Source organism: Cyprinus carpio, chromosome A7 (assembly GCF_018340385.1).
Source record: "Cyprinus carpio isolate SPL01 chromosome A7, ASM1834038v1, whole genome shotgun sequence".
Classification (NCBI taxonomy): Eukaryota; Metazoa; Chordata; class Actinopteri; order Cypriniformes; family Cyprinidae; genus Cyprinus; species Cyprinus carpio.
This window is the reverse complement of record NC_056578.1, coordinates 11211742-11226240: the sequence shown is the minus strand read 5'-3', so window position 1 is coordinate 11226240 and position 14499 is coordinate 11211742. Positions and strand designations below refer to the sequence as shown.

Genomic DNA, 14499 nt, shown 5'->3' with positions numbered 1-14499 from the left:
GCACCATAGAAAATTTACAGCGATGGACAATTTAAACCTTCATTTGAAACATGTTATGGGACTAAGCCACATACCGCTATAGAGCCACTTCAACTCAGCACATCAGAAATCATCCGCCAGCTTACCAGCATGTATGGAAGCAGGTCAAAGAGGCTGTGTATTAGCTCACGGACCACCCGAGTGCCAGACGCCCCCTTTTCCTGCAAGCTGTCAGCCTCAGGAACCCCTCGTGGCTGGAGCAGGACCCTGAGGAGGCTGTGTCTAAGCAGAGCGTTTTCTGACAACCTCTGGGGCTCGCAGTACAGGTAACGAAGGAATGGTACCAGCATTTCCACATATACTGGCTCATCTCTGAAGAAAACATACAAAATAGCCATAGTTCAACTTCAAAATCCACTCATCAAATTGAACCTTTCCTGTTATTGCAGATTTTAGGAAGCATCGAGAGCAGAGGAGACTCAGAAGGCCAGAAACAAACAAGAGATTGCTCAAAATGGTCTACCTCATTGACATTTTATATAGAATTGGTTGAGGTTGATAATGGCTAATGGATCGGATTTCATACTTGTCCTTAGCCAGCTGAAGAAAGTCATCAATTTCCTGGAGCAGAGCAGGCCAGCAGTCAGGACGGTTTTCCAGCACTGTGATGTAGGGGTGAGGGAAGGTCCTAAAAAAAAAAAAAAATTCACATAATTAAACGTATGTATTTGTGTCATTCCATCAGAGAGGAACAGAGAGGGTTAAGGTTTTAGAGAAAACAGATTCTGAGAAATTTAGCATTGCTTACCAATAGATCCTCTGCAGTGAATGGGTGCCATCAGAAGGAGAGTGACAAAACATCACAGGACAGCTGATAAAAACATCACAATAATCCACACAACTCTAGTCTATCTATTCAAGGGATACTTCATAGTGTCATTAATTATTCATTCTCATGTCGTTCCAAGCCCATAAGACCTTTGTTCATCTTCGGAACACAAATTAAGATATTTTTGATGAAATCCAAGAGCTTTCTGACCTTGCATAGACAGCAAGAGAACCACCATGTTCAAGGCCCATAAAGGTAGTAAGGACATCTTTAAAATAGTCCATGTGACATCAGTGGTTCAACCGTTATTTCATGATGCTTTTAGAGTACTTTTTGCCCGCAAAGACAACAAAAATAACGACTTTATTCAACAATTCTTCTCTTCCGTGTCATCATCAACTGCCATGAAAACAAGCTGCAGTGCATGTGGGTTCTACTTCACAACCCCGACTCCTGCATCAGCAGGATCACATGCATGCTCTGTGGTACTCTCTTCAATAAAGTCGTTATTTATTTATTAATTTTTTTGTGCACAAAAAGTATTCTCATAGCTTCATAAAATTACAGTTGTCACTGATGTCACATGGACTATTTTAACGATGTCCTTCCTTACTACCTTTCTGGTCTTTGAACGTGATAGTTCCCATGCTGTCTAAGCAAGGTCAGAAAGCTCTCGGATTTCATCAAAAATATCTTAGTTTGTGATGAATGAAGATCTTACGGGTTTGTAACGACATGAGAATGAGTAATTAATGACAGAATTTTCATTTTTGAGTGAACTATCCCTTTAACTGGAAGAGCCTTCATTTCAGATTACAAACTTGTATTTTAGCCAGAAGTTAAATTGTGGATTATTGTGATGTTTTTATCAACAATTTGAGCTCTCATTTTGACGGCACCAATTCACTGCAAGACCCACTGCTGATCAAGTGATGTAATGCTAAATTTCTCCAAATCTGTTCTGAAGAAGAAACAAAGTCATCTACATATTGGATGACCTGAGGGTGAGTACATTTTCAGCTAATTTTAATTTTTAGGTGAACTGTTCCTTTAATGCACTAGCCTCATTGTGGCAGTTTTTGCTCAGATGTCTTCCACTCTTATTCTATGCTGGTGATTCATGTCTAACCTTAATGCTAACATACAAAAGAAGGCCCTTATATTAACAAACACACATGCTCTTTCATCCTAAGATTAATGAACTCATCCAAAACCCTGATCATGGTGTTTGTGTGTGCCTTTGGCATTGGGTCAGACAGGAACATATTTTATAAAGCTGCCCTGAAGATCCTCTACATGGTAAACAGTCTTTCAACACTTAAATTTATGGTCTGAGTCACCTCCAGCCAGATGTTAGGGTTGCACCAAAGCTCTTCACTCCCTCCACAGACATCCTACAGTTCAAACATTTGCTCATCTATCTCTTCTTGTTCCCCAGCCAACTGGTGCAGCCATCACATTATCAGGGTTCATCCATCAGAGGCAGTTTTTGGCAGACAGCCACAACATTATCTTCCAGACAATGGCTGGCTGACACACTGACCTCCATCTCACTTATCTGAACTGAAAGTTTAGAGCGAGATTATTTAACCAGAAGAGACTTTTAAAACTTTAGAAGTCAAGGAGAATTTGGAAGTCTGAGTCTACAGAAGTTGGACTGAATATACAGCACCATAGAGAATAAAATGAGTTTTATTTGATTTATTATAATTTCCTGAGTTGTGAGTTTGCAGTCTGAAGGGGAAGGGCTAGAATAAATTACTATCAAAAACATTACAAAAATAAAACAAAGAAAATAATAGTCGACACATCATTCTTTTGTGCCTTTGGTGGATTAATGCAAAAATAAAAAATAAAAAAAACTGTATGACCAGTCAGTGCATTTTGATTCACAAATAAATGGCTATTTTTTCAGTTATTTTAATGAGTTGGTGAAAAATGCTCTCAGCCTCCCGGATGATTGATTTAAATCAGTCTAACGAATCACTGTCAACATTTTCAGACTGTGATATACTCAATTTCAATCCAAAAAAATTATACACTGCTGTTCAAAAGTTTGGGGTCAGTAAATTTGTTTTTAAAGAAATAAATACTTTCATTCAGCAAGGATGCATCAAATTGATCAAAAGTGACAGTTAAGGCTTTTTATAATGTCACAAAAGATTTTTATTCAAAATAAATGCTGTTCTTTTGAACCTTCTATTGATCAATCAAAAATCCTGAAAAAAAAAGTATACACAAAATTATTAAGCAGCACAACTGTCAACATTAATAATACAAATAATTTTTAAGCATCGATTCAGCAAATTTAGCTCTGCCATCACAGGAATAAATTATGTTTAAAAATATATTACAATAGAAAACCGTTATTTTAAATTGTAATTACTTTTCACAATGTTACTGTTTTTACTGTGTTTCTGATCAAATAAATGCATCCTTGGTGAGCATAAAAGATTGTTACAGAATAGCGGCGTTTTGTGTGGCAGCCATTTACGAAACACTGTGCCAGGACAAATAAAAAGATTTACAGTTTGAGCTTCTCATCTATGTCTTTTTCTGAGGAAAGAGAGTTGATTTGTTCTTCTACACTCCCTACACAAACCCACCCTAACCCTCTCTGCTTCTGTTGGATATCTACAGAAAGTGGCTTTGTGACCCTAGAGCAGATTGCAGAGGAGCCATCAGCAGACGGACACAATGAGCACCAGTGGGCATCTTCCATTAATCCTCAAGCCCTCCCTCGGTGCCCAACCGTGCTAAAGGCCAAGCACCAATCCCAGGCCAGCACAGAAGCCTCGACCCATTCATCTTCACACCAGGGAGGAACACGACAGAGAAGAAGAAAATTGACATGCAGAGTAATTTGATTCATTATAAAGTAATGCCTCATAAGAGGTCATAAGCCAGAATTAATGAATATAAATAAGCAAACAAACAAAAAAACATGCATGATGAAAGTTGATATGCGAGCCATAAGTAATGGTCAGAAAGCTCAAACTGATCCTATAAATCTTCAAATGTGAACTAAACCTCGATTAAGGTGTTTTCTCAGAGGTCACGTAACCTCATTGTGATACATAACCGCTCAAATGTTTGAGCTCAGGACCATTTAATAAAAAATGAATCAATACTTTTATTCAAGAAGGATTTATTAAACTGATGAAAAGTGACAGTAAAGACATTTATTAACATTACAAAAGATTTCATTTTATTTAAATGATCTTATTTTGAACTTTCTATTAATTAAAGAATCCTAAAAATCTATCCTGGTTTCCAGAAAAACATTAAGCAGCACAACTGTTTTAACTATGATAAGAAACGTTTCTTAAAAAAAAATCTGCTTTGCCGTCACAGGATTAAATTACATTTTAAAGTATATTGCATTAGAAAACAGTTATTTTAATTTGTTATAATATTTAACAATATCAATATTTTACTGTATTTTTGTTTAAATAATCAAGCCAACGATCGCATCAAATGGCGCCAGCGATGAAGAAAAGTGAACCCTGCCACTTACTCAGGACAAACGCTTAAGAAAAATAATATTTTTGATTAAATAAATGCAGCCTTGGTGAAACTAAATGATTAATGAAAGAAAACATATTTAAAAATCATACCAACCCCAACCCTGAAATGGTAGTTCGAACTATGAGGTATCTATTAAAGCAATAACACCCAAGAAGCCGTGGTTTACAGTGAATTTATAACAGCTAAGGGGCGTTGTTAGGCACGACGCGAAGTGTTTAGCCCCTTAGCTGTTATAAATTCACTGTAAACCACGGCTTCACGGGACTTATTGCTTTTATAAAATGGTTATTCCATATGCGTTGTAAGGTTTCACAGAATAAAACAGAGCAAATAAAGTGTAATGATATAAATAAAAACAGTATTCTTCCACCAAACAATGTAGTTCCTCAGAAACAGTTGTGGTTCCAACAAAGTGGTTGCTGAGCAACACACAGAAGTAAACAAAGGTGTATGTTTGTAGTGTAATTTACAACAGCTTCAAATGCGGCTCAACAAACCAGAAGGACCGGAACTATCCGTTTTATAATTAGAATTTTGTCATTTACATATATTTAAAAGAGTAGTGTTACATCATATTATGTTGCACATAGCAAAAAATGTTCTATGTTTAAAATCAAATATGACTAGACATGTGCAAGAGTGAGAAAGAACTGGCAGCAGCTGTTGCACTTGGAAAAGGCACTCACCTAATTGAATATGGACAGGTGAAGCTTGCTCCGTTATCCCGCTGACTTGCCTGGATCTGTAGCAGCCTCCCGACCACTTTGATCAGCCCTTGAACATTCCTGCCCAGGCAAGAGACAAAACAATCAACATCAGCAGATATGACCCAAGAACAACCATGGACCCATAATCCATCACTGAAGTACTGAATCTGCTCCATTCTGAAACAGAAATATAATTTGTCACCTAAACTAAGTAAGATCCAATTTAACAGATGTTTTCCTTTTTTAAATTACAAATCCAAAACATCTGTTTATTGAAAGACAGAAGTAGAAGGGCTATATTTGAGTATGGCCAGGGCTGAATTGGTAATCGGGCATTTTCCCCGGGGGGGGCGATGCACCTAAGGGGTGGACAGAATGACGCAGGGTCAGCGAGCAGCCAGAGGACCATTGGTTTGTCTCCTGTATTGACAGTGTAATCATCCGGAGCGGTGAAGTATTTTGTGCAGCCTATATAAAGATCGCTTCACCCCAACTCCTTCCTCGTCGGCTTTCCCCACAGTTTCACAGCAGCTTTATCAAGAACAGGCTTGCTCTGCGGTGAGTGATGCGGACCAAAGAGCCAGGCAGGAGGAGAAGAAGAGAGTAGTTGAATCGGTGAAGTGCTTGATATGGACTCGCAACTAAGGCAGACATCTAACCCTAATGTGTGCGCCATGAGTGCAGAATACGTAAACAATCCCCAACAAAACAAATTCACAACCCACGATTTTTCATAGAGGTTCAAATCAGCCAATTCCAATTAAACTAGGTTTAAACGAAAAAAGCTAGATTTGAATTAAAAAAGACACGATATTGTCGGACCTGATGTTTTATTCTTATCCAAAACAAGATGTGATATGCATGGCCGTACCCAGGCTTTGGAGGGATGACTATTTTTAAATCATACCTTATTTATTGCATCAATTTTTTTTTATACTTTACTATATTTAAGGGTGGATAACTTTATCAGTTGTTTATTGCAACAATACATAACTATAGTTACTTTGTCTTTTGACAGCGTTGAAAACGTTTATGACAGATAATATCATGATTATTTTTTGCATTTCCCTTACTGAATGTTGCAAAAACCTGTCCATGGGCTTTTTTGATTGCTTTCAGTTTAAAGGGTTAGTTCACCCAAAAATGAAAATTCAATCATTAATTACTCACCCTCATGGCGTTTCAAACCCATAAGACCTTCGTTCATCTTCGGAACACAAATTAAGATATTTTTGATTGAATCTGGAGCTGTCTGACCCTGCAAGGAGATCTGTAAAATAATCATACCGCATACGTCCAGAAGATATTCTCCAAAATGGCACCAGGGTGATACGGAGGAGACAAATTGTTGAATAAATTTTGTTATTCTTTCTTCTTTTGCACACAAAAAGTATTCTCGTAGCTTCATATAATTGCGGATGAACCACTGATGTCACATGGATTAATTCACAGATCTCTTTGTTACATTTCTGGACTTGTGAACATTTCAGTTGCATTGCTGTCTATGCAGGGTCAGACAGCTCTCAGATTCCATCGAAAAAAAATTTAATTTGTGTTCCGAAGATGAACGAAGGTCTTACGGGTTTGAAACGACACGAGGGTGAGTAATTAAAGACAGAATTTTTATTTTTGGGTGAACTAACCCTTTAAATGCCGGCGATGCAGTGTTGCCAGATATTGATACTAAAACAAACAAAAAAAAGAAAATAAATAAAAATAAATAAAAATTATTTCCAATCTTTTGCAAATAAGATAAGATAAAGATATCGCTGACTCTAAACTGCAACTTCCTACTTTATTAACTTTCTAAAGTGTTAAAATTAAGTGGAAAACACAAGTCCAAAAACGCTTATAATAGTTGGATCTGGCAACACAGAGGCTGCACCCATGCCCTGACTCTCAACTCTTTCAAGCCACGTTCACTCCGCCAGTTTCTCGCAGCAATCATTTTCATACCAGGGACGCGGCTAAACATTCTTGCAAACGATCTAAACTGAATTATACATGTCATGCAGGCATTCATATGAGGAGTTTAACAGCAAAATGAAAAAATGAACAATTTACCGAGGTAATAGCTGGTCACAGGCCTGGTGATATGAGTGTGATACATAGGCTACATACATACACTACCAGTCAATTTTTTTGAACAGTAAGATAGATCCAATAGAAAGATCCAAAGATCAGCATTTAACTGAAATCAAAAGCTTTTGTAACATTATACATATATCATTCAAAAGCTTGGAGTCAGTATTTTTATTTTTATTTTTTGGGAAATGATAGAAATTAATACTTTTATTTAGCAAGGATGCTTTAAATTGATCAAAAGTGATGATAAAGACATTTATAATGTTACAAAAAAATTATATTTCAGAAAAATGCTGTTCTTCTGAACTTTCTATTCATCAGAGAAACCTGAAAAAATTCTACTCAGCTGTTTTCAACATAATAATAATAATAATAATAATAATAATAATAATAATAAATGTTTTTTGAGCAGCCAGTCAGAATATTTTAATGATTTCTGAAGGATCATGTGACTGGAGTAATGATATTAAAAAAATCAGCTTTGAAATCGCAGGAATAAATTACATTTTAAAATATATTCAAATAGAAAACAGTTATTTTAAATAGTAAAAAAAATTCATAATATAACTGCTTTTGCGACATTTTGGATCAAATAAATGCAGGCTTGGTGAGCAGAAGATAATTCTTTAAAAAAAACAAAAAAATCTTACTGTTCAAAAACTTTTGACTGGTATAGTGTGTGTGTGTGTGTGTGTGTGTGTGTGTGTGTGTGTGTGTGTGTGTGTGTGTGTGTGTGTGTGTGTGTGTGTGTGTGTGTGTGTGTGTGTGTGTGTGTGTGTGTGTGTGTGTGTGTGTGTGTGTGTGTGTGTGTATATATATATATATATATATATATATATATATATATATATATATATATATATAGATATATATATATATATATATATGCTGTCAGCTCCGTTATATAAATAAATAATCGAAAGTGTGGTGGGCAAAAATGCCAGGGCCGATTTTTTGTCCCAGTCCAGCCCTGTGTGTAGCGTTTGCTTTGGAATGCTAGTGTACTATTGCATACTGCACAGTGCAAAAAAAAAACATATACATGATCAAAACAGTAGTATGCAACAATGTTTTTGTTGCATTTTTAAACTAATATTGCATTAAAATGTTTTAAATCTTGGCAATCCAAAAAAAATTATCAATATATAATGACATTAAAGTTACTTTTTGATGTTACTTCTGGGATTTCTCAACAAACTGGAAATAGAAGGTCAAGTCAAGAGAATTACATTGTGGGATTCAGAGTGTTCTGGTTATAAGGTGCATGTTATAGCCAACATAAGAGGTAATTTGGTTCTTAAAATCATACTCATGCACCGTTTACATACTATATACAGCTGAAATAGTATTGTGGTAGTATGCTATTGTATCGAATGTAGCCAATGACATATTGGGATGCAAGATCCAAAGCTCTCATTCCCTAAGAAGAATACAGGTGGAGTGTTTCTCATACATTATAAATCACCTATGCGTGACAACATGTGCTGTTTTCTCTTTCATCCCTCCTCCTCGGCTCTCTCAAGTCTGACTGTACATTTCTCAGCTCCTATGAGTTTGATTACTGTATATTTTACCAGGAGGGAAAACATAACTCCACAGTCAAATGAAATTCATCTTACCAGCTTTCATCTAGGCTCTTTCATGAACCTGGTAAGCACTGCGCACAGCAAAGCCATAACACTCCAGTTTTACATGTTACAATCAGCATATGTACAAAACTCTGCTTATTGCTGGATTTTATGGGAAAATGTGCATGAAAGAACAGATCTTGTTAAAAATAATTGTGGCAATTAGTGCTTGATGAGCTCTAAGTGGAGACTACATAATGCTGCTGAAATGATGAAGTTATGTCAGTTCTCACACAGGCAAAGTAATTGTTAAAGCAGTTGTTAATATTTCATGTCTTCCCTTCACTCTCCAATCAATAAAAGCAGCAAAAGGTAAAAAATATATAAAAATGCTGAGGTTAATGACATAAGAAGATCCAATTTGGTCGCTTTTGTTATTGATACCTAATATCCTTTGGTAAAAATACCTTTTACCATAAATACCATTAACGTGGATGTAACTGCACAAAGTAACAAAAGTTTCAATATTCAAATAATGGAAATAAAGTAAGCAAGTACATACTGTAAGTAGTGAGCAAGTAAATAAATAAATAAATAAGACTAAAATAAATAAGCAAATATAGAAAATATAGAATAAATAAATATTGAAAATATGAATGAATAAATAAAAACACTATTTTCATGTGCATAAAAAAAAAAAAAATTACTCAAACATTTAAATTCTGTCATTATTTATTAACCCTGAACTAAAAAGGAGATATTTTTTATCATTACACAACTTCTGCCATACAGCAACAGTTCATAGTGATGCAAGCTTAAAAAATCCCCAAAAAACCCTGCATAAATTTATCCTTAAGCCTTATGCTCTATATGGCTTCAAAAGACCATGAATAGTCACATTGACTTTTTTTTGGTGCGTTATGTGTTTTTTTGTCATTTCTTGAGCTTGACAGCCTGTGGTCACTATAAACTGCTGCTGTAAGGCAAAAGTGGCATAGCAATATATAACACAAATATATACTTCTGTGTTTCATTCAAAAACTGCATACAGGTCAAATTTATATGAGGGTGGGTAAATAATCAGAGAATGTTTTAAATGAACTATTCCTTTAAAATTCAGGTCTGTATGATGAAAGGGTAAACTGTGTGGGTTGCTGCTCCATGTGACGGAGCTGACAGCAGCAGCCGTGAGGGTGTGTGTGTGTGTGTGTGTGTGTGTGTGTGTGTGTGTTTGAGACACATGAGCTGACTGATGGAGCAGGCAGCATTTCAGATGGTTTTTTTCTTCTTCTTCAAATTTCTGAACATACAGATGTGTACTCTCTGTCTGTTGCTACTCATCATCCAAGTGTGTGGGCAGATAACGGAGGTAATCCTTTAAAAACGCAATACACTGAGCACATTACAGCAGCAATCAACCAATAACAGCATCTGTGTTTGTTTGTTTGTGCTTTAGGGTTAGACTTAATTTTAGCATATTTCAAAAGCATCAGATGGTTGTGGTCTGTTAAATTACCAAAAATGAAAGAAATCATGTTAATCAGTTAATTGGCCAATTAAACAAAGCCAAACAGTTGATTGACCGGTATATCACTGGGACAGACAGGCACAGACTTACTACAAAATAATTGTTTTAAAGAGCAGATGAAATCAAAAATGTTTTTGTGGGCATTTATATGCTAGCTCACTCCAAAGGTTGACATATTAAACATTGATAGTTCATTTATTTATTTATATAGCACATTTAAACAGCCGCTAGACAGAACACGCATATAAAAATAAAAACAGCAAAAACACACATAAGCACATAGAGAACAACTAAGCTAAGATTAACTATAAATCAATGAAACAAATGTAAAATAATAAGAACAGTCTAACAAAAGTAATCAATATGCTAACGAGTGATATAAGCATTTAAACTGTGCAGAGAATATAAACTAGCCTTAGATTATAAATACCAACTCTAATTGATTTCTAACAGCAAGTTGCAATTTTTTTTTAAGTCCTGTTCCAACCTCTTGTTTTAAAAGCAAATACACTAAGCAATGTTTTTTTTTATAATGATAATAATAATAATAATACATTTTGAGCACCAAATCAGCATATTAGAATGATTTCTGAAGGATCATGTGACACTGAAGTAACTGGAGTAATAAAGCTGAAAATTCAACCTTGCCATCACAGGAATAAATTAATTTTTTTAATATATTAAAATAGAAAGTATGTATTTTAAATTGCGACAATATTTCACAATATTACTGTTTTTACTGTGTTTTTGATCAAATTAAATCAGCATTAATGAGCATAAAAGACTTCTTTCAAAAAAATCTAAGTGCCCCAAATTTTTGAACAGTACTGTATGGGAACACAGGAAAGAAAATAGCTTCTTTTCTCACTACAAAATTATTTCTTGTGGTCTTGAACACAATGGTTATTTTTAAAAATCCTCTTCTGTGGTAATTTGCATCACATCTACAAAACCAGAGACTCAGCCATCGACAATTTGCCCACCTCCATGTGATTAACACAATGATCACCTATCATTAAATACTTTTAAGAATTCAAGTATACAGTACGAGTTGTCAGTGTGATCTTAGAAACACTTACTGCTAATGATAGCAGAATAACAGAATTTTGCTTACTTACAGCTGTTTTTGCATACTGAACTGGGACAGAAGAGAGTATTTTAACATCAAAAGTACACATCACTTGATGCTCTGATGTGTAATTGGTCTCTAAAAAGGTTTTTTTTTTTTTTTTTTTTTTTTTTTTACGTTCCATGTATTTAAACAAAGACTAATTCCAGAGTTAAGAAAAGGGAGAGGTCAGTGCCTGAGGAGGCTGATAAGGTCCCATCAAGGCTTGACAGGGTGGGAACTAGAGGGCGACCGATAGTGGATTTTGCCAATACCGATAGCAAGGTTGGACCACACTGGCCGATACCAATTAATTTACTTATAGTTTTTAAAATGGATACTGAACAAAAACTAAAAATTAAAAAAAAAAAAACTGTACTGAACCATACTATTAGTAGTAACAATAATAAAAGTAATAATAATAATAATAGTAAATGTTGAAATTACCACACTCTAATAGGGCTGTTTGAAATCCATTAAATATTTTCCTAAATTCAGTTTTTTGTTCCAAATTCCATTATTTCCTTTTTAATCTTTATTGATTTTTTTTCTGTTTTAATTTTTCTCCACTCATTTTTAATAGTTAAATTAAAGTTTATTAATCAAAAAGCGAGTTTAATTAATTAAAACCATGAAACTTATAAATGTTCACATCAATTTAATAAAAGTTTAACAAAAATTACGTTTAGGGCCCTATGAAATCTTTAATTTATTCTCACCATATTTTTTTAATGTTACCAAATTCTGTGTTTTAGCATGTCTAATTATCTAAAAGAAGCCTTTTTTCCCCCTCAAAAATTCTGTGTTGTGTATTTACATTTTTCTGGTTATCAAATCAAGGCATGAAACTTTAATTTAATTAATCTTTTAATTACTGAAAATTAAGCAACCTTTTTTTTGGCAAACAAAGGTTGGAAGAACATGGAAGAAATGTTGTGTGATTATTCCTTAAAAAATAATGTTTGTTTCATTTTAGTAGTAGTAGGCATTCTACTGAAATGTCTGAATGTACTATGTACATTCTACTGAAAAATAGACTTTAAATCAAACCAGACTTGTATTTTGACGGGTTGCCGTGAATACCTTTATAGTCCTGTGTATGTGATATGAAGCTAGTTTTACTCAAATCAAACGGTCAGATGCTGGAGATGTTGTACATGTGTTTACATCCTCATTTATTGAGACGGTAGATGCTGAAATTACCACGGGTTTCACTCGCGCTTCAGTATATGTGTAAATGAATGAATGAAACCTCGCGCCTGTGCCTTTCATTAACAGAGTCATGCAGAACATGCAGGATTCATATTTAAATCGACTTTTGCGGCTTAATAGTTACAGATACTAGTCCATATCGCGATTTGATTTAAGTGTAATGACCTACTTTTGATTAATTCATTCAAAATTCAAGACAAATTCCGTGACATTCCTCGTTTAACTTAATTCCGTTTTTATGACTGGATTCCGTGATTCCATCGCATCTTCCGCATCACGGAAATCATAGGGCCCTACAATTATATCAGCACAATGTATACTCTCACACTTTTACTGCTTCTATTCTTGAACACATAATGATTATCTAATCAAAATAAAAGAGCAGCGCTGAGTCTAGGAGAACTCACCTGTATCACACACACTCCGGACGCGTCGCGTTCAACTCAAGCAGCGGTCTAAAACAGTTTATTTATTCACCAAACAGACACAAGATTACTTCAAGAATGAACAATGAGGCATAGATAAGTTTGAAGTTAAGTGTTTAAAAAAAACGAAGCAAACAGAAAAAGCGATCTATATTATAGCTCTATAAATTAAGCATACAGACTTTATAAGAGCCACAGAAAGACAAACGTTTCAATAAAAATGCTCAGTATACAATTCATAATGTACATTAACAATGATTCAGGGCGAATATAATGTAATTTAATGGAAAACTATATGAATGGCGCTCTGTAGCGCAGCAGGATTTTCTGTCAGCTGCGTTTAAATCCAGGTCAGAAGTTTCTGGCACTATTCAGCGTGCAGCATCACATGTTTAAACAAACAGCACATGCTGTCAGTGATTTCAACCACTAGAGGCCGCTCTGTATAATGAAATCAGACCCTTCTCAGCTGCTCCAGCATTGGACACAACCCGGAAAACTATCGGCATGGATTTTTGCCGATAACCGATTGTTCCAGCAATCAACTATCGGTGCCGATTAATCGGTAAAACCGATACATCGGTCGACCTCTAGTGGGAACGGTGTGTCATGGTGTCACAACAGCAAATCTCATTTGAAAATGAATTGCGAGCCACCTTTGACACTAAGCAACATCAAGTCAGTTTATCAGCCCAAGTACTTGAAGGATAACAATCTGCATTAGTCTGTGAGAGCCAGGTGCGTGACAGAAGCATACCGTGCCGAGGGCAGGAGGTTAAGGGTGGTGTTGAGCACATATGGCAGATCTGCATGTCCCTGTTCTACGAGTAGCACCAGAGCATCACAGCAAGCCGAGCGGACGACGGTACTGTCACTGCTGCACTGCTCCCACAGAGACTCCAGCGCTTGACCCTGTTGATATAAAACAAGTTCAACATGCAAAACATTCTACATGAGCAAAAATATATAAGTGAGAAAGTTAGTAAGTTGTAAGAGTACCATAAACTGTCTGGAGAAACTAAAGAGCACATATTTCCTTTAAATGGGTGATTTCATGAATATTTGACTGTAACTTTCCGAATTCAAAACGTCTGTACTCATTTACTGAAATAAGTCTACACCTGCAAAAACACTGGATTTCAAACATACAAAATCCAACATATCACATCCCACATTTACATGTACACATCAACCGTGGCTATTTAATGAAAGCACTTTCTGAAAAGCCTTCTGAAAGCACTTTTGCTTATGAAGCACCTTCATTCACAAACCACTGCCTGTTTAGTCATTGAGTGACTGGACGAAGCACTCTTATTACTCATTTTACAGGAAGTCAAAGGAGCATTGAGATGGGTGCAGCAGCCAAAAACAGGCCATTTAATTTGAACAATGTGTCCTAACGGTGATGTGATATAACCTTTATATGCAAGATCATAAGAACTTACTTTAGCAGTGGTCTGACAAATCCTTTCAATTTGGCCTTTCTCTTTCAGCACCGCAGTGACCAGCGTCCTCACAGCCTAGGATTAA

The 14499-nt window shown here is 35.5% G+C and overlaps 1 protein-coding gene across 3 annotated transcripts in view; it reads right to left on the bottom strand.

The window, feature by feature from the left end:
* The window catches only part of focad (focadhesin), a 48001-nt gene that overhangs the window by 29565 nt on the left and 3937 nt on the right, over nt 1-14499 (bottom strand). For all 3 annotated transcript variants that reach the window (XM_042759624.1, XM_042759623.1, XM_042759625.1), the window contains exons 3-7: nt 14415-14489; nt 13727-13881; nt 5023-5121; nt 566-667; nt 126-351 (exon numbers count right to left, since the gene is read on the bottom strand). In XM_042759624.1, the coding sequence (XP_042615558.1) occupies nt 126-351; nt 566-667; nt 5023-5121; nt 13727-13881; nt 14415-14489 (657 nt within the window). The remainder of the gene's footprint in view (nt 1-125; nt 352-565; nt 668-5022; nt 5122-13726; nt 13882-14414; nt 14490-14499) is intronic.